Source organism: Aythya ferina, assembly GCF_964211825.1.
Source record: "Aythya ferina genome assembly, chromosome: 8".
Taxonomy (NCBI): domain Eukaryota; kingdom Metazoa; phylum Chordata; class Aves; order Anseriformes; family Anatidae; genus Aythya; species Aythya ferina.
This window is the reverse complement of record NC_140304.1, coordinates 28,399,737-28,419,709: the sequence shown is the minus strand read 5'-3', so window position 1 is coordinate 28,419,709 and position 19,973 is coordinate 28,399,737. Positions and strand designations below refer to the sequence as shown.

Sequence of the window (19,973 nt, the reverse complement as noted above, 5' to 3'; positions counted from 1 at the left end):
CCTGTGCCCTGTCCCCTAATGACACCAGCCCCTGACCCACGGGGGTCCCAGACCCTCAGACCCCATGGGTGCCCCCACCTGGAGCCCCCACCCCAGCCTCGCCCCGCTGGGGGTGCCCCTGCCCCAGGTCCTGTCCCCGTGAGGGTGCCCCCAGCCTGCCCCCTCCCCACTCCTGATCTCCCAAGGGTGCCCCCACTTGGGTGCCCCCACTGCATCCCCCAGCCCATCCCTGTGCCCCCAGGGTGCCCCCACCCCAGGACCCCCATCCCCAACCCCAACCCCATCCTCATCCTCATCCCCATCCCCATCCCTGTCCCCGTCCCTGTGCCCGTGCCCGTCCCTGTCTCTGTCCCTGTCCCCCCAGGGTGCCCCCACCCAAGGGTGCCCCCTCCCCTCCCCCTCCCCTGGGGTGCCCCCTCCCCAAGCCCCGCCCCCTCCCCTTAGCCCCGCCCCCAACCCCGCCCCTCCCCACTCCCCCCCCCCGCCCCTCCCCCGGGGTGTTCCCGGTCCCGCCTCTCCGCGCGCCGACCACCTCCCGCCCCCTCCCAACCAATCACCGCCCCCCGCGCCTGGTCCGATCTCCCCGCAGCGCCCTCATTGGCCGCTCCCCTCCCCTCTCCTCAGGGCGGCGGCCAATGGCGGCGCGGGGCGGGCGCGCGCGGAGGGAGGGGGTGGGCGGCAGCGGCGCCGGGTCCTAGCGCCGGGGTGCGGCGGGAACCGGGAACCGGAGGGAGCGGGGTAGGAGGGGGGGCGCGATCGCGATCTCGATCACGATCGCGACCGGTGCTGAGGCAAAGGCTGAGGAGAGGGGGGCGGCCGGCGCCATGTCGGCGCTGTGGTCGCTGTGCGCCGGGCTGCTGCTGCTGCTGCTGTGGGTGCGGCACCGCGGGCTGGAGGCCGTGCTGGTGCACCACCGCTGGGTCTTCGTCTGCCTCTTCCTGCTGCCGCTCTCCATCCTCTTCGACGTCTACTACCAGCTGCGCGCCTGGGCCGTCAGGCGCCTGCACAGCGCCCCGAGGCTGCACGCACAGCGGGTCCGGCACATCCAGGACCAGGTGGGCCCCTCACGGCACCGGGGGGAGGCGAGAAAAGGGGTGCGAGGGGCCCCCGAGGGGCTCCGGGGGGGGGGTTGTGGCTCGGATTTGGGGTCTCGAGGTTAAATCCTAAAGGTATTGGGGTCCTGAGGCTAAATCCTAAAGGTATCGGGGGTTTGGAGCTGCCCCCCTTCATCACCGCCTCCCCTGTGGTGGGGTTTGGTTCGTAAGTTTGTGGGGTTGCACCGCTGTGAGGCAGACAGAGCGGTCACCCACCCGCTGGGAAATGGCAATATTTGTAGATATTTGTCACGCTGAGGGGAAAATTCGCCACAGGAGGGGTGTTTCTGGCTCAAAGCGTCTCCCTCTTGCCGTTCCCTGCAGGTTCGGGAGTGGAAGAATGAAGGCAGCAGGAGGTACATGTGCACCGGGCGGCCCGGCTGGCTGACCGTGTCGCTGCGCGTGGGAAAGTACAAGAAGGTGCACAAGAACATCATGATCAACCTGATGGATGTGCTGGAAGTGGACAGCGAGCGGCAGGTAACGTTCCCCACAACGCTTCCGTAACGCTGAAACCTGCAGCATTTTGTGCCGTGGTTATAGCTCGGGAGCAGGACCCCATCCAGAACAAAGGATGTTCCTGGCAGTCGGCTTTGCAGACCCACCAATATTCGGGTTTTACAACATGCACTTGGATCACTCTGTCCAAAAAAACAGCATATGGGGTTGCTTAGTTTTACGTGCCGAAGCCTGAAAGCCCAGATTGATTTATGGGCTTGGGGACTGAGCAACAAGATGCTGAGGCAGGGGAGGAATCACTAAACAGTTCCAACTATTTTTAGTAGCGCTCTTGGGGAAGTAAGGCTCTGAGTTCTGATAACAGATGGGACTACAATCCAGTTAGCCATGGTTTGTCATCACTAACGCCAAACACTTAGCGTATGCCTGATTGGTTTTTTTTTTTTGGCTTTTTAGGTGGTTCGTGTGGAACCTTTGGTCACCATGGGCCAGCTGACTGCGTACCTGAATCCTATGGGCTGGACTATTCCTGTGGTGCCAGAGCTCGATGACCTTACAGTAGGTAAGGGTTGTTGTGATGACAAGAGACTGATGGATTTTGCTGCATTTTCATTTGCTTTTATGCAGTAGCGCCTTGTCTGATTTAAAAGTGTCCTGAAATACTCTGTGTTCTGTTAAGGTATTTGTGTTACAAGCACTTATTTTTTCCTTTTCCCAAATAATCTTAAAAGCCACACCCAGAGCTCAAAAGCAAAGCTTTGTTCTCATAAATCACGTTCATTTTGAAGCGTGTTTCATGTGATTTGTTATGTGCTCTTTCAACAAGGTGGTTTGATCATGGGAACCGGCATTGAGTCTTCATCCCATATCTATGGACTTTTTCAACATACCTGTGTGGCCTATGAACTTGTTCTTGCTGATGGAAGCCTTGTGAGATGTACACCAGTAAGACAAAATGTTCTTTTGCTATCATTTACAATGTCATTGACCCTTGTCAGTATGGATATATGATTGAGTATGACATACTTTTTGCAGACTGAAAATTCAGACCTATTTTATGCAGTGCCTTGGTCTTGTGGTACTCTGGGTTTCCTGGTTGCAGCAGAAATAAAAATGATTCCTGCCAAGAAATACGTCAAAATCCATTACAAGCCCGTAAGAGGACTGCAGAATATTTGTGAAAAGTTTACCGAAGAGTCTAAGAAAAAGGAGAATAATTTTGTGGAAGGACTCGTGTATTCTTTGGACGAAGCAGTCATCATGACAGGAGTCCTGACCGATGAAGCTGAACAAAGCAAGGTAACTAAAGGGAAGTTATTCACAAAGAAAACAATGCCCCCAAGGTTTAATCGGAGCTACGCTACCATATGACATTTTACAACTAGAATCATTATAAGATTAGAACAATCTCTTAATACGGGATGAAAACTTAGAACTGTCCTCCAGGATGTTTTAAATTGCAGCTCTTTGTTACTACAGCAGAGTCTGTACTCTAAATCTCTTCAATTGATGGGAAGCGACCCATTGATTTCCGTTATTACTGCAAATAATTTAATCTGCCTTTGCTTTGCAGTACCCAGGGAGGAAGAGAAGTATCTTTTTTCATATACTCTGTTTCAACCTGCAGTTATTCAGAGCAACTCTTTCCCCAGCACCTCTTAATGCAGTTAATGCTACTAGTAAGACAAATCAGGCATGTTTGTAGAATGGACGTGCTGTCTGTTCACTGAGTTGCTCAACCTGGATGTTTCTCCTCTGCCACAGTGGGGCTTCGGATTAATGATGGGTTGAGAGGTCAGTGTCTTAGGAATCTGGTTCTGCCACATTCGTGGTCTCCTATTACCCTGCCCATAACATGCAGGCCTTGTTTAAATTCTCCATCGTGAGAAGAATGTTAAGAGGGAGCCGTGCGTCTGGCTGGAAGAAGGAGACATGAAGGCTTTCTAGATTTCTGGAGACAGTCTCTTTTGAACTGTCACAGAGGATATAATGTTGATCCTTCATGGTAAAGGAATTTTGGGGATGTACTTAATGTTGTCTGGTAAGGTGTCATTGTTGTCCACGTTGGGATTTGCTAATGAGTGTATGTTTCCTTGTAGATAAACAGAATTGGCAACTACTACAAGCCATGGTTCTTCAAGCACGTGGAGAAGTATTTGAAAGCTGACAGGACTGGGATTGAATACATTCCCTCGAGACATTATTACCATCGACATACACGTAGCATCTTCTGGGAACTCCAGGTAAGACCAGATCCAAAATTAAAATAACATCTACAGAAAGCTGCTCAGCTCTTTCCCCGTGTAGGAACAACGTGCCTTCTTCCCCTTGGCAACACTTCTGCCTTGAATGACAGAGAAAAAACAATGAAGTTAGTGGCAAATGTAAAGCCCTGTATTTGGGCAACACAAAGCCAAAGCCGCTACTTTATATTTAAGGCATCAGATTGTAAGTTCCTAATTTTGGTTTCATTGCTTTTCTGAATTTAAAATGTAAATGCATACTTAAGCGTTAAGATTTTACGCCTACTAAGTGATTTCCAAAGACAAACGGTGGAAAAACCATGAATGTGTCAATCGTGGCTGAAAATGTGCCCTGCCTAAACTCATGATGCTCATTATTTAGTTGCATCATTAATTTTAATTACATGGACGCATTTGTAGTGATGTGCATTTATGCAAAACTTTTATTTGGCATGCTGAAAGATTACTATTGCCACATTTTGAATCTTCGGAGTGAGATACCAAATCCTTTCAGCTGCTGGAGAAGTTAAGCAGGAGTTTGCTATGCAGAAAGTACTTCACATTTTACAGCTGTAACGTTCTTTTAAGGCCCGATCTTGCATGTGTCAGCTCTTGCAAGAGTTTTGCAAGTTTAGCTTCTTATGAGCTCCTTGCACCCGTTTTTTAAGATAATAGCCTACTTCTCTTGGAACTTCATTATCTGAAAGTATTTGGGGCTGACTGTGTACTGGGATTCGTATGGCTCTGAAAATCATTTGTCATAAGCAGAGGAGGCTTAGGAATGGGCTGTGCAGCTAAATTCAGTCCAGACCTCTCTTAGTTCCTGTTCGTGTTATAATAGCTCAGCAAAAGTATCAGCAGTTAAATTTATTGAAAATCTCATTTACTATTGCTCTGAGGATTCTCAGGCATTGTCTTTTGCTTCACTTACACGTTCCTAAGTCAAACTTCTCTTCTTTCCTCTTTAAAGGATATCATTCCTTTTGGCAACAACCCTGTTTTCCGTTACCTGTTTGGCTGGATGGTTCCTCCAAAAATCTCTTTGTTAAAACTCACCCAAGGAGAAGCGATTCGAAAGCTGTACGAGCAGCACCACGTCGTACAAGACATGCTGGTCCCCATGAAGAGCCTTGAAAAATCTATCCAAACCTTCCACGTCGACCTTAACGTAAGAACACCCATTTTTAAACCACAGCAAATTCCAGAGTGCATGTTACAAGGACGGTGACCATTGGTTTTAAAGCATGATAGTCTGCTTGTGGGAAAGGTCATTATCTTATCGGGGGGGGACTGTTCTTTGCAACTCCATGACACAAGGCTGCAGGAGAGAACATAGCTTTCTGAAGAATATAAACATGACATTCAAATTCTAGTTAGAAGGCCAGCACTTCTAAAAGATTTCATCACTTAGTAAGGCTTGAATTGATTTTTTTCACCTAAATCACTGGCAGTCATGCTAAAACCATATTGTGGAAATTGTTTTCCCTTTCTTGCTTTTATTTCTGGATTTATTTTAGTTTGTATAAGTACAAATCTGGTTATTTCAGTTTTGGACTGACCTGGTAAAGAAAACACTTAGTTCTCTTTTTATTTAGAATGTATTCAGTCTTTGCTTTGGGATTGGGGTGGGGGGGTCATTTCTATTTTAAAGGTACATTCTGGTCTTTAAGGATTTGGAGGGGCGAATGTAATTCCTGGATCACACTGCACATACTCTGAGCATCTTAATTAGTTTGTGCTACAGTCGTCAGAAAGTGGATCTAAAAACCACAGCTAGAGAACGGGAGAGGAAGAGCTGTGTAAGATCTGATCCCAAACTGGGGCAATGTCCTCTTAATTCTTCATTTTGTCGCCTTTATTAAGAGATATTCTCAACAAAATGGTCATTTAAGCTAAGTGACGGGATGTTTCCTTACCTCTGCAGGTATACCCTCTGTGGTTATGCCCTTTCATATTGCCCAATAACCCTGGTATGGTCCACCCAAAAGGGAATGAGACAGAGCTCTACGTGGACATCGGAGCTTACGGAGAGCCCAAAAGGAAACAATTTGAAGCCAGGGCTTCAATGAGGCAGATGGAAAAGTTTGTAAGAAGCGTGCATGGGTAAGGTTCCCACTCGTTAGCGTGGTATCAGTGCCGTATAACTGACAGCTGTGGAGTTTAATCACATTTATTTCGCAGTACAGCACTTCGGTATCGCAATAATTTAACAGCCACCGTAATGAAAAGCTAACTTTAATTACCAGGCTTGATGGTACAATTTTTAAATACAATTGCGACTTCAGTGATTTGATTGCAAACCCAAGCTAATAAACGGGCTCGCTGGCTGAAGTTCTTGGCAGTGTGTTTGGGAGCTAGGTAGCTTCCAAACGGGTCACCCATGCATCCTTTTAAGCTCCAGCCTGCTCTGGGAGTAGAATCTGCTGCAACAAAACATGTCCACACAGGCAGAAAGACCTCGGCAGGTCTGCACTGATGGTGTGGAAACCAGTTTCTGTGCTGAACTGGTGTTAGCGTGGGTTGGTGACCACTCGCCTCCCGTCCTTAGGAGGGCAGGCACTGAGCTTGCCCACTGAAGCTGACTTGTTTGGAGGCTGGTTCAGAGCAGGGGCAGCACAAGAGCTGTTCTGGCCGCAGCTGGCCACAGCCCCTTCAGGAATCCCGCAGGCTGTTAAAGCTTGGACAGCTTCCCGGGCTGCCCTTGGGGCTGTCCTGCTCCCTGCCCTCCTGGCAGCGCCTGTGGCAGCTCTGCCCCGTCCTTGGCTGCTGCGTCCTCGTGCGGGGAGCTGAGCCTTGACTGTTCACCCTGATCCCTAGGCGGTGGGAGCCTTTCCTCTCACAGGTGGCACTTCCAGAGCCTCCTTCTCCCTGCCCTGCTCCTCGTTACACAGGACCACAGTGAGATGTGCACCCACCATCTGTCAGCGACTCGTGCCAGCCTAATTTGCTGTAGGAGTGTCAGTAGAGAAGCAGTTACTTGTTTCTCAGGAACAAAAAACCAACTCCGTGGTATTTTTACACCGTCAGTACAAGTTAACTCCATTTCTATTTTGACCTATTTCTCAGTCTAACAGTGATTCTGTCCCGTGTGGCTGAGTAACAGTGGTGAGTCTGCTTCAAGGTGATTTGGAGAATGTAAATGACTTTTACCTACAATAAGTGATCCGCCAAAGAACAAAGCAACCAAAAGTTATTTTTAAGCTTCTTTAATTAACTTGAAATTAAGCTTTTAATTTAATTCTCTTTACTAGCCGAGTTTAGTCTCTTCCGTACCCGTCACTGGAAAATAAACAATGTATAAAAGCTTGATGTCGCCGTTCATAGTCACAGCAACAGAGCTTTTATGCACCTGTATTTTACTGCTTCCTCTGATGCTAGCTGCATTTTGGAGAGAAGAGTGAGTGAGTAAGAAAGAGTCCACAGCTAAATAATGATTCAGTTTGGTTTTTGTAAATTGATCCCTGTTACACTGGGCCTCTTTACGCTATGAACTTACAGTCTTGCCCTAGTCTGATCTGGCAGACTTCTGCCTTCACAGCTATAGTCTCAGTGTTGAGGTCAAAGAAATCTTAAAACCGAAAAGGACACACTGCATCTGTCCTGAATGCATTTTGCAGTGCGGCTGGCATGAGATGCAGTGACTGTATCTCCGTGGATCATAAGAAAGCATGCAGGAAAAAAAACAACTTCATTTTTTTGAAGCTGAAATTAAAAAGCTTTCAACAGAGGAAAAAGGAATGCAGGCTTTCCAAAGCAGACAGAAAAGTATTTGTCAGGGATCATTTAGGTCATGTGTGGTTTTCAGTGCTGGGGGCCAGACTCCTGGTTTGGGGCAACTTCTGAAGTTCTCTCCAGACTTGTGTTTCCGTGAGCACGAGCTGTGAGAATACATGGCTTTGGGAGATTTGGCTGCAGATGGTTATGAGATCTAAACATGAACCACAGTTTTATATACATTTTTTAGTTCCTCTCCTTTTCTCTTTGTAGTAGCAAAACTAATAAAAGTGGCGGTACACTGATGGCTGAAGACATTTGCTGAACCAAACCTTAAAAGCAGCAGTTATTTCAATTGCTTCCTTTTCCCATCTTTACCAAAATGACTGTATCAGTATTCTGCTGTTTACACCATCAAATGTTATTTACTCTTGGAAGAGAAATCCTGATAACATTAAATCCACAAAATATAATTGGCTGAGTGTCCCAGCACAATCCATATGAGCCATTAGATTTGCGTGGTTTTAAAAAGCCTTTTTTTTTTTTTCAAATGTTTGCTCTCATAGCCTGCCCTGTTTTCTTTTTGATTCTGTTTCAAACCCTGCGGCACAATTAATAGTGAATCTGTCTCTTTCTTCCTGTTTTTTGTTTTTTTTTTTTTATTTCAGCTTCCAGATGCTGTATGCAGATTGCTATATGACCCGTGAGGAGTTCTGGGATATGTTTGATGGCTCGTTATACCACAAGCTGAGGGAGCAAATGAATTGCAAGGATGCCTTTCCAGAAGTGTATGACAAAATCTGCAAAGCTGCCAGGCACTGAGCCTGAACGACCTAATTAAGCAATCAGGGAAAGATGAATTTACCTATAGCTAGTCAGTCTATCCTTTTTAAAGAAAAGCTTTATTGCCTCCAAATAAGCTCATTCTTGTTGACGTTTAAAGATATGAATTCATGCTTTATAAACTTCTGTTTAGTATTTCTTAGGATGCTTTAAAACCATTTTTCCGAACTCGAAGTGATTGTTTTTCAAAGTGCTAGCCTCTGTATCTTGGATCTAATGTAGTAACATGGGTGAATTCACCAAACACGAGAAAAATAACTGGAAAAGATGACACCGAAGCAACACCGGCTATACGCTATAGCTGTATTTAAAATTACTTTTGAAAGTGGTAAGGAGGTGACAGAAATAGGTGCCAAAGCTGAATGAATTGTCGAATTAATCATGATGTTGAAAACATTTGCCTCCAGCCAGTGACCTGTAGGACGGCTTGGTGACAGTACCGCGACCTGGCTGTGCCGCGCCGCGTGATGCTGCGTGGTGCGGGGTTGCTTGGGCTATCCCGTGCTGCAGTCCCAGTTAAACTCCCCAGCAGCTGGTTCGGTTCCAAAACTGAGCATTGAGGTGTGAAGCAAATGCTTTTTACTTGTGCCTGTCAGGTTTGTGCTGATTTTGATTATAAAACGTAAGTGGATGTAGGGTTACTTCTTTAATGATTGATAGCATATTGTTTTTTTGCCTCAAACTGTCGTTGTTCTGGCTTTGTACAGCTGAAAAAATGCTGCTATTTCAGATAGGCAGGTATTAATTTCAGTTTTTTACTTGTTGTGGGTCAGTTTATTTGGATTTTTTTGGTTTTGCCTTTTGTTGGTTGTTTTTTTTGGGGGGTTGTTTTTTGTTGTTTTTTTTTGCTTTTGCTTAATTTTAGTGCCTTATAAATACTCAGTTGGAGAAGGACGTGGGTCACCGGAGACCATTCTGTCCTGTCCGGTGGGACAAGGGAGTGTGTCCTCACAATTTAAGGCTTTATTTTCACAAGGTTTGTTAGAGCAAGTGGCTGTGGGTAAGAAGAAATCTTGCTGCGGAAGCTCGGTATACACAGGCATTGGTTCTGACTCGGAGAACGTTTTTGCTTTGAATTTTAGCTAGATTAGATTGATAGGCTTTGTAAAAGGACTGTTTCGGTCACCTGGGGAGGAAATCAATAGCAAGTACTGCTGGATTTCCCCTTTTGATGCATGCTGGTGAAAACAGCGTAGACGTGCACTTCACGCAGCCAGGTGCAGAGGCGTGGGAGTGCTCTGACTCCACAGCTGGAAGCATGGTGCCAAACTCAGCCCGTGTCTTGTCCAAGCAGTACATAAATTTGTTATCCTAAACCCTGCTGAGCTCCAGGGAGTAATTTTCTCGAGGGTGGCACAGAGGGCAACATGGAGACCTCGTAAAATGGTTTGCAGCGGGAAACTGTGTTATTTTTATTTGAGTGCTAAACCAATGATTTTATTTATTGATAGATGGATGTCTATGGTCCAGATGAAACCAATGATAAAGCAGTGACAAGATTAAGCTTGGCCTGTTACTCAGTGATGCATGCTGGGCAAATTCCCTGCGAGTAAGGTACCCCTGAAAGCCCTGCCGGGGCAGGGAGCAGCCTGCCGAGGGGAGACACAGCCAGCGCAGTGCCCGCGGTGCTGGCCAGGCAGGAGGCAGAGCTGTGTCAGTGATCCTGGAGCATCCACTGCACCGCTCCAGGCTTCGGGGTACCTGGGAAGGCAAACGCTGATCCTCACACTTGTGATCTTCTCTTCCCATCCCGGTGAGGGAATGGCACAGGAGCAGCTTCCTTGTTCCTGTGCGAAGCTAGGATTTAGCCCAGTGCTTGTAAGATGATCTGTGCAGAGCGAGAATTGGTTTGGTCAGTTTTTAAAGGGCAACGTTAAAGCAGCTAGAGAATATGCAAATACTTCTACTTAAGCTGTGTTTCTCTCACTTATGTACTGATGACCTTTAGGTATGCACTGTACTTGTTTTTTCATTCCTCTATTTATTGGCAAACTTGGTATGGTGTGACTTGGTACTGCAGCTGTACCAGTCCCACACATGCACATGCATAATTGCTGCTGGTCTTGATTTTTGGCTGTAAAAGCTGTTTAAAATAAAAATATAGCCCGTGTACTGTCCAAGGTGGTGTCTCTTAATGAATTATAACTTTCTTTTTAAGAGCTCTTTGTTTATTCTTTCTTGGGCTTGTTGTATTGCTACAAGTGCTCAGCAATTACAGAGAAAAGCTGCTGTCTTGGTCAGAGAGCAGAGGTGTTGCGAGGCTGTTGGATGAGCAGCCTAACGCTGCAAACAGCTTTGGAGGAATGTGGAAGAGCCCTTATATCTGCCCCAAAACACACCTTATAGCTGAGCCTTAACCCTTCACTTTTGTCCCATTAGCTTTAAATGCTTCTTAAGAGCCTCGTGACGCTGTTTTTTTCCCCCCTTGCCTCACCCTTTCCCTCTGCCTTCATGGCACAAGAGAACAAAACTACATTTTGGATTCAGCTGTCCACGTCAGGCGCTGTAGCACCTAACTCATTCCTCTATTTAAACTGGTCCCTGGTTTGAATGACCGGCCGCAGAGGTGAGGATGAAGACACAGTGCCCTCTTCAGCCTGAGTTTATGTCCACATCTTCTCTGTTTCCTTGAGAAACGCCTTTACAGCAGCTCTGTAAGGACGGAGGTATTCCTGCCCTGCTACGCCTTGCTCACAGCTCTCACATCTTCCAGTGCTCTTTCCAGGCAGAAGTTCTTGTGCTTTCTCCTGAAAATCCAGGCTGCCAAATGCCCTAAACCCCTGAAACGTCAATCTAGGTGCTGAAGTCCTATGTTCCTTTGACCAAATGAATTTTTAGCCCTGGCTTATGCTGCGTTTCGCTATCCTGTGTTTTTCTACCCCAGCAGGATTTCTATAGCCTGTACTCACCCACATCACTGCCCAGGCATTTCCCTTCAGAGGCCTCCTTTTTCCTTTGCTTGCCTTTCTATTACAATAATCACTATTTCTTTAAATTACTATAGTTTTACCTGTGTTCAATTATCTCTCCCACCAAAGGGTAATTGCAGATTAATTAGCATATTTAACCAGCCACAACTACCATGTAATTACACCTAAATTTAATTATTCCAGCCTGGTCTAAACACTGGTGTGAGACTTCGTAAAGGTTAACCAAGTGAACCAGCGTGCTCCTGGTATACTTTTATGGCCACTATTTGTGACAGCCGACACAATTTTCTGTTCATCTCACTTTGTTCATCGCCTCCAGGTCTTAATACCCTGCAAAAGTTGGAATGATTGCACTGACTTCCCCCTAACGCCCTCCAGCTGCTGATAAGCAGTTGAGTTTTTAATTCAAGTGGAGCTGTGTGTTACAGCTCCGCTGAGGGAGAAGGAAATGCTCCATACTGAATGAGCTGTGGGTGCTAGTAAACTTTCCTTTCATTGACTTACACTGACATCCTCTTCTCAACTGTGTCAAGTTGAAAATAAGAAATAAAAATAAAAAATAAAAAGAATTACTCAACAGGCAAGTTAGAGTGATGATGGTCTAGAGTGTTTTATTACCGCAGCACAAGACTCGAGCTGTTTCCTACCTCCTGTTGCAAGTATTCTCATCTACACCGTCCCATCTACTGGCGTGTCTGATTTATTTACTGATCCGGGCTTCCCAGCGCCACCTTACATGTGGAAAACAGCAGTGGTTTCTTCACAAATGTCCGGACAGCGTGGAGCAGAAATCAAATCTCCAGTTGTTTTTCACAACAGGCCTGAGCCGCTCACTGCGAAAAGAGGATGTGATTCAGTGGACTCCAATTATTGGCTGGATTAATCTCATTAGTCTTAATGAGCGTGGAGGTGAACAGAGCTCGTGAAAGCCTGCCTATTCCCTTGAAGGTACAGCTGTAGCTTGAAAAGTGATTTTGGAGCTAGCGCTGTTTGATCATAGAGCAATTTGGTGCATTTGAACATCCTGCTCGCTGTTCAGATTCTTTTTTATTATTATTATTATTCCTAACAGAACTGCAAACTTAACAAAGCCGGGCGATACTGACAGCTCGATTTCATTGTGCCTCCTTCATCACAGGCCAGCTAGCGGAGCTGCCCCACTGAAAGCCAAGTCATATTCAGCTGAGGCACGTTCCTAACTACTCTCTGGAGATCAAGACAGCCTTTGCGGAGCTGCAGCCCCCAGTGCCACCGCAGCAGTTTGCTGATCTTGGCCACAAGCAAAGGTGAAAGCGGAGGGCTGTCCCGAGGTCCCTCATTAGCACAGTCCCTAACTGCCTCGCGGGGCTTCTCACCCTGGCGATTTCAAAGCCCTTTGTGACGGAGCTGAGCCTTGTTATCTTCCTTCTTCAAATGGGTAAACCAAGGCACAGGCTGAGAGCGCGGTTTTTGTTCAAGGCCATTGATCAACCAGTGCTGGGGATGAACCGAGGAAGCTTGGCCACCCATCCCCTGTCCAGTTCCTTCCCAGGCCGCCTCCTCTAATGGGGATGGAAATTTTATCTGTACCTCCACGGCATATAACTTGCATTTCATGAAATTCAACCACCGTAGCATCCTGGAAGTGCCTGGATAACCAGTACTTTTTTAACCTCCCTCTGCCCTTGCACGGCCAGGAAGCACTGAGCTCTCCTCATTTTTTCATAGACATTAACGTGCTCGTTCACAGAGCAAACCTGCAGTGGGGCCAGCAAGTGTTCCTTCATCTCCACAGCCATCCCTCCTGCTATTTAGCCTCTCACATCAGTTGTAAAGGATCAGCAACCTGTCCTTGGCCTCAGGAGTTGCTCTAGCCGAATGCTTTTCCTGTGGGCCGGTGTGAAAGCACCTACAGCCCCCGTTGTGTCAGACTTACAGCAGGTAGGCGTCCTGCTTCGGGTTGCTGAGGTACCGCTGAGCGTCGTGCAGGTACAGGGACTGGTACCTGAGCTGCTGAGGGCAGCGCTCGCCCTTGGTGACATCGTAGCGCCCGACTCCTACAGGGTTCTGGAAGCAGAAGGTCACACGCCTGGTTTCCCATCCTTGCAGGGGCACAACCAGGCAGTGGCTTTCTGTGGCGAGGCCTCCAATTGCACAAATCCAACAGGATGTGGAAAATCTTAACTAAAAGAGGTCTGTATCGCGGGGGAGGGAGGAGGAGGCGTGCTGATTGGTGTCAGCCCTGCCAGGCCCCTGCACAAGGAGTTCCTCTCCTCTCACCGACCCTCAAATGAGCTGGCCCTGATTAGCTCCACTGGCTCAAGCATGCTCCCCAGTTGCCTACTGCTAGCAATAGCCACAGGCTGCTTTATCACAGCCTGGCCACTGCAGAGTAATGTGTGAGGTTCCCCCACAATTATAAAGGTGTCTTGACCTCTTGCAAGTTGCCTGCTCCCCACGCAGCTGCACAAAGGAGAGAGAGAGCCGCGTGGAAGTCCGCTCCTCGTCCCTAGCCAAGGTGGGCTGTTTGAGAGCAAAGCTTCCCTTGCCGGCTTTGAGCCCTTCAGGCTTTGTTCTGGCTCTCCGTGGGGAAGCTGCGCGGCTGAATACAGCTCTGGGAACAGGTACTAAGGGCTCTTCGATGTGCTAGAGGGAAAGCTGGCTTTTAAGTAGCAGAGCACAACTTTCTGGGAGGATACAAGGAGCTCCTGGCACCTAAAAGGACTCAGAGCAGCCCGAGGGCAGCACAAGCTCTGCTGCAGGAGCAGGAGCACAAGTTTCTGTTGAGCTGGCAGGAGTTTGGGCCATGTGCTTTAATTCACCGTTTATCCTTCAGCAACACGTGCTGGGCATGAAGGGCACCCAGAGAAGGACTCATCTCCCGTGTGGTGACATCGTGTGGTGGCATCTGGCTCACACATCCCTGTCCTGCTGCCTTCCCTGCTCACTCACCTCGTTCCCTGCTCACTCACCTCGTTCCCATTGAAGAGGCGGTCGGACTTTCTGTCAAACCTCTTGGCAGACGACCAGAACGGGGGCTGGTTGAAGTCTGCGGATCCCTCAAAGGGTTTGGGATCGTACGAGCCAGGTCCCACTGCATACTGTGCAAAAGGAGACCTTTGATGCTTCATCCTGTGTGCAGAAAGCTGCATGGTTGCCCCAGGGCCCCGGCACCCCCAGGTGGGCTCGGTGGCTCCGTCGGGACAGGCAGACCCCACGGGGACGGGGTGGGGACACCCCGCTGCCACTGACCGCATCCCTCGGGCACTGGCTGAGCGTGGCCCAGAAGATCCTCTCCGAGGGGCAGCCCGGGTTCCTCGGCAGGGTGCTGAAGCAGCCTTTCTTCTTGTTTTCCTTTGACACCAGCTCGTCCAGGAAACTCTTGGCAGTGCCAGCGCCCAGCTCGGTGCCTTTCCTCTGCCGGGGCAAGGGAGCGGCGTGAGGGGCTCGGCTGCTGGTGGTCTCTGCAGCCATCCCTCGAGGGCTGAGCCTTGCCCCTGCTCATGGGCACGATCCTGCTCCCCTTTGCTCTGCCTGCAGCCCGCTTGTTCCCCAAACAAGAGCAACACTCAAATAGGGTCTGGTATAAAGCAGCTCTCCACCATGCCCCGACCCATTTATGGGGGCAGTGCCACAGCTTGCTGATAAACCCCATCCAGGCGTTTTGTCCCAGGGCTACGCACCTCCCAGTCGTGCCGCCGGCCACCGCTGGGCTTCGTCTTGTCCCCCGAAACCTGGTGGGGGATGCGGCCGGCCGCCCGCCTCAGCCCCTCCTCGATGCTGCTGGGCAGGGAGTAGGTGCCGGGCCCCAGGCCGCTGCCCTGCAGGCACAGCGGGGAAGGCAACGGGGCTGTGGTCAGCAGAAGGATGGGGTCACCCCTTGGATGTGTCCCCAGGGCGAGGGGCAGCACGTGCCATGGCTGCTGGGAGGACACACTTCTCCGTCCTGCTGTCCATCAGCCCGCGTGTGCTGGCGGAGCGCTTGTCCCTCTCGTCCAGCGGGGTGTAGGGGTTCCCCCGGGGGCCGTAGGTGCCGGGGCCGGGGAAGCAGTCCTGTGGGAGAGACGGGACGGTGTGGGCAGCCCCCGAGCAGCCCTAAAAGGGGGAAGGGTGCCCGCAGTGATGCCAGCAGCTCCTGAGGTGGGTTGAGACGGACCCGCCGGCCAGCCCTGAACCTCGGCTCCCGTGTGTCGCAGATGCCCCGGAGGCTGGAGGGCTGCGTCTCCTGCAGGGATCCCCTGATGTTGTACGTCCCCGGGCCCAGCCTTGCCTCCTGCAAGAGAAAGCAGAGCGTGAGGATGAGCTGGGTGCTCCCGGCAGCGCTGCCGGCATCACTCGGCCCCCAGGAAATGTGCACGGAGGGTGGATCGACCCCAGCTCTTACCTGGAGCTTGCGTTTCTTCTTCATCACCTTGAAGTGGAAATGGGGCAGCTGGATTGTCCGTGAGCCCGGCTCTGCTCCGGCCCAGCAGCAGGTTGGCACTCTGCCCTGCAAGGCAGAGCCGGAGCATCGTGGTGTGTATATTGCTGCCCCACGTCCCGCTGCTCATCCCGGCTCTGTCGCTCATCCCGATGTAAGGCACCAAGAAAGGGGGTTGCTTTTGGGTGGCTGGACTTCACATAAAGCCTGCATGTGGCCTGGAAGGTGGCTTCCAGGGAAAGCTGGGCTTTGCTGTGGATCCTCAGTACCCATGGACCACAGGAGCAGCTGCTCTGCCGAGCTGCACACTCCCAAGCTCAGGATATGAGCAGCTTACGTCCACGTTGACACCCTAGGGTGCTCCCGAGCCCGAGCTGGGTGTCCCCAGCTGCTGTGTGCAGAACGGTCACAGCCGATTTGGGAGCTGCACCGCTAATTCTGGCTCTCCCCCCATGTACCCACGGCCTCACCTGGCTGCCCATGTCTCACGCAGGTGGCTCTGCGGTGGCAGCCCACGCCGTGGCAGCCCTCACCATGGTACCCACGTTCTGTGGGGCCAAGCTGAGCTCCCTGTCTGGAATGGGGGCTGCAGCCTGGCAGCCCAGAGCCCCCCACCCTGCCTGTAGCAGGTCCCTCGAGCCCTCTGGGGTGATTTAATTACCGTGTCTGTACCAGTGTGGTTTATTTTCAACGTGTCGTCTGCTCAGGAGGAGCTGTCTGAGAGCTCCCAGGGGTTGCTCAGCAGAGCCTGCACCTTGGGTAGCTGCCAGGGGGCAGAGGACTTGTGGTGCTGTTATATCCCCCAGGAACTTCCCGAAAGGACAAGCCCTGCGATTACTGCCTTACCGGGCATAAAAACATCATCCTGGAGCTGTGCGATTACAGTAACATCACTGGAGGGAATGGAAGCTCTTGGGAGATTTACCTCATGAGATGTGCAAGGCAGCACTGTGGGCACGCAGACCCTCCAAGCTGTGTAAGACCATGCCCAGGGGCAGCCAGGATGCTGAACCCCAGGCCCAAACTGCAAATCCTCCACAGAATGGAGCGAGGTTTGGCTGCTGAACGACTTCACCTCTCACCTGCCCTGCTGGCAAGGAAAGAAACATTTTCCACCACCCAGTGAGGATCCAGGACTGTGGTTTCTCCAAGACCAACCTCCCGCTCCGCTTTGGCACGGTCCTGTAGCTAGAGTGGCTGGGCCAGGGCTGACACCATTATTCACTCCCCACCCAGCAAAGCAGGAAAAAATAGACCACAGACAGGCTTTCAGGCACAAAGCCCCAAGCTTAGCTCCTCATCCAGTGCTGCCTGCTGGTTTAATAAGAGATATCAGCTTTCCCTGCAGACCATGCCTCCTGTATAGCCTCAAACCCTCGCAGTTAAAACACCGCCCCGGCAAATCAATCCAAGATGGTTTTGTCTCTTTGATCAGCGCAGCAGGCAGTAAGTCACTGAAGGAAAAACATTTCGCTTCCGCGGCTGGAACAAGCGATAGAAACAGTGAAGAACAACTCTCCGGCCCTGAACCGTCTGGTGAAAACCTTCCACTTGCTGAGCAAGCAGGAGGTGGCCATGGGGATATCCACCGTGGCACCAGGCATCCTGCAGGACCTGCAGCTCAGCCGCTGCATGTCTCCCCGACAGCGTTTCCATTGCTCACTTGATTGCGGTGAGAAACACGTAGGAAGAAGTAATTACCTGGCAAAACCAGTGGAGGCGGTTTGGGAGTGAAGTTGTTATTTGGGAGCCAGGAAACCACAGCCAGATCCTGGCTCAGGCACTGAGCTGCTGAGAGACCTGTCCCTCTGGGCAGTGCTTTACAGGATGCTGAGGCCTCTTGCAGGGCTGTCTCAAGCGTTTAGTGGCTTCAGTGCACCTAAATCACTCAGGAGCATTAAAAACAGCCCCTTTAATCCCTTATTTTTCCCATTTCCACATGGCTATAAATGGCAGTGCACCTCAGTGTGTATTCTGTGTTATAGAAAAATAACGAAGATTTCCTCAAATCCCATTTCTAAATAAAACAAGGGTTCACTCTCACTTCCTTATATTTTAAAATGATAATTTAATTCTTGGTAAAATGCGGGTCAGTGAAGTGAAATCTCCTCCCCTGGCGGCGTACTTTCATATGTGCTTACAACTGCTCTTTGGAGATTTTTTTCATTTCCACTGAGCTCCAGCTCCAGGCGGGAGGCTGAGAAGCGCAGCAAGGCGGCGGTCACCGGGCACGGGGGGATGTCCACCCAGCTCCCCTCAGCGCCCCGCGGCCTCCGCACGGCAGACGGCGCCCTCATTGCCTTTCCCTCCCCGTCCCCGCCATGACGGAGCCTCCCCCACGGCCCTTCCCGCCTCCGGCCGCCATTTTGTGGGCTGCGCCCGCCGCCCCCCTGCCCGCTCCGCTCCGCTCCCCTCAGGGCCGGCCGCCGCCATGTCGGGCGGGCTCCGCGGCTGGCGAGCGGCGGCCGGCCCCTTGCTGCAAGCCTCCGGGGCCCCTCACGGAGCGAGGCGGCGGCGCCTGCTGCTGTCCGAGCTCTTCCAGCCCTTGAACCTGCAGGGCGAGGGCAGCGAGGCGGGGTGGGAGGCGGGCAGCCGCAGCCACAGGCTGATGGTGCAAGGGGGGCTCATCCACCCCGGCAGCACCGGCTGCTACTGCTACCTGCCGCCTGCCGTCCGCGCCATGGACAAGCTCGTCCGCCTCATCGATGAGGCGATGGAGGCGGTGGGAGGGCAGAAGGTGAACATGCCCTGCCTGAGCTCGGCAGAGCTGTGGCGAGCCAGCGGGCGCTGGGAGAACATGGGGCCGGAGCTGTTCCGCCTGGCAGACCGGCACGGCAAGGAGTATTGCCTGGGTCCCACGCACGAAGAGGCGGTCACGGAGCTGGTGGCAGCGCAGAGCGGGCTGTCCTACAAGCAGCTGCCGCTGCGCCTCTACCAGGTGACGAGGAAGTTTCGGGACGAGCCCAAGCCCCGCTTCGGCTTGCTGCGCAGCCGGGAGTTCTACATGAAGGACATGTACACCTTCGACACCTCCGAGGAGGCGGCTCGGCGCACCTACGAGCTGCTGTGCGGCGCCTACCGCCGCCTCTTCGAGCGCCTGGGCTTGCCCTGCGTGCAGGTGCGGGCGGCCACGGGCAGCATTGGGGGCACCACGTCCCACGAGTTCCAGCTGCCGGCGGACATCGGCGAGGACCGGCTGGTGCTGTGCCCCCACGGACACTTCGCGGCCAACGTGGAGATGGTCAGCGGGGAGCAGGCTGCGTGCCCCACGTGTGGGGAAAAACTCGCCCAGACGAGAGGGATCGAAGTGGGGCACACGTTTTATCTGGGTACCAAGTACTCGGCTGTCTACAACGCCGTCTACTACTCCCCCGACAACAAGCCCCACCTGGCAGAAATGGGGTGCTACGGGCTGGGCGTCACGCGCATCCTGGCGGCCTCCATCGAGGTGCTGTCGACGGAGGACAGCATCCGTTGGCCGAGCCTCATCGCGCCCTACCAGGTGTGCTTCATCCCCCCCAAGAAAGGCAGCAAGGAGGAGCAGGGAGCCGCGCTGCTGGAGGCCATCTACGACGACTTCGTTGAGGCCCATCCGCACCTCGCGGGTGACGCGGTGCTGGATGACAGGACGCAGATGACAATCGGCAAAAGGCTGAAAGATGCCAAAAAGCTGGGGTACCCCTACGTGGTCATAGCTGGGAAGAGGGCTTGCGAGGACCCTCCGGTCTTTGAGGTTTGGGATCAAAACTCTGGCGAGGTTTTGTACCTCACCAAGGAAGGTGTCATTGAGTTACTGAGTAAAGTGCAAGTCCCTTAAATTCCCCGTCTCCTAATCTCTCATTTTTGCTGCACTCAGTAGGCCTGAGCAGTTTAAGGAGCTGCAGGCTGTCAGCCGTGGCTCTGGGTGAGCAGAGCCATACCCAGTTCACATCTGAGCCACTCACAGCATCTTGCAGCAGCACTAGGAGATGGGGTGAGCTGGGTCAGCCCACGCAAGCCCCAGCAGAGGCTGCAACAAGGGGAAATGGGAGGCCTTTCCTTCACCTTCTACAGGTACTGAATTTGTTAGACGAAGGGTTTTCAGAGGGAGAGAAAGGAAAGTGCCTTTCCCTGGCTTGCATGTTGTCTTTGGAGACACCCAAGTTCTGCAAATGTGGAGTTTAATTTGCACATAAATTTACAGCAAAAGGGTGAGCTGGAGAGCCTTTTTCAGTTTGAAAATGCCTTAGCACTATGAATCTGCAGGAAAAAAGGTGATGAATGCTGTCAGGCACCCACACCCAGCCTGCAA

At 51.3% G+C, this 19,973-nt stretch overlaps 3 protein-coding genes across 3 annotated transcripts; 2 read left to right on the top strand and 1 right to left on the bottom strand.

Moving 5' to 3' along the window:
* The first annotated feature begins 753 nt into the window (after window positions 1-753).
* On the top strand, window positions 754-10,473 carry DHCR24 (24-dehydrocholesterol reductase). Its single transcript, XM_084528554.1, has 9 exons — window positions 754-1,055; window positions 1,419-1,574; window positions 2,010-2,115; window positions 2,380-2,498; window positions 2,589-2,852; window positions 3,653-3,796; window positions 4,767-4,964; window positions 5,721-5,899; window positions 8,179-10,473. The coding sequence occupies exons 1-9, from the start codon at window positions 825-827 to the stop codon at window positions 8,330-8,332; spliced, it is 1,551 nt and encodes a 516-aa protein (XP_084384680.1). The 5' UTR covers window positions 754-824; the 3' UTR covers window positions 8,333-10,473.
* Window positions 10,474-11,874: 1,401 nt separating this feature from the next.
* CIMAP2 (ciliary microtubule associated protein 2) lies at window positions 11,875-15,728 on the bottom strand. Its single transcript, XM_084528555.1, has 8 exons — window positions 15,647-15,728; window positions 15,419-15,535; window positions 15,178-15,315; window positions 14,946-15,083; window positions 14,515-14,679; window positions 14,215-14,363; window positions 13,199-13,351; window positions 11,875-12,116 (listed from the first exon to the last, which is right to left on the bottom strand). The coding sequence occupies exons 1-8, from the start codon at window positions 15,668-15,670 to the stop codon at window positions 12,044-12,046; spliced, it is 957 nt and encodes a 318-aa protein (XP_084384681.1). The 5' UTR covers window positions 15,671-15,728; the 3' UTR covers window positions 11,875-12,043.
* A 2,322-nt stretch (window positions 15,729-18,050) lies between these two features.
* On the top strand, window positions 18,051-19,500 carry PARS2 (prolyl-tRNA synthetase 2, mitochondrial). The gene has a single exon (XM_084528495.1). It carries the CDS (start codon window positions 18,114-18,116, stop codon window positions 19,497-19,499), a length of 1,386 nt encoding a protein of 461 aa, XP_084384621.1. The 5' UTR covers window positions 18,051-18,113; the 3' UTR covers window position 19,500.
* The last annotated feature ends 473 nt before the right edge of the window (window positions 19,501-19,973 follow it).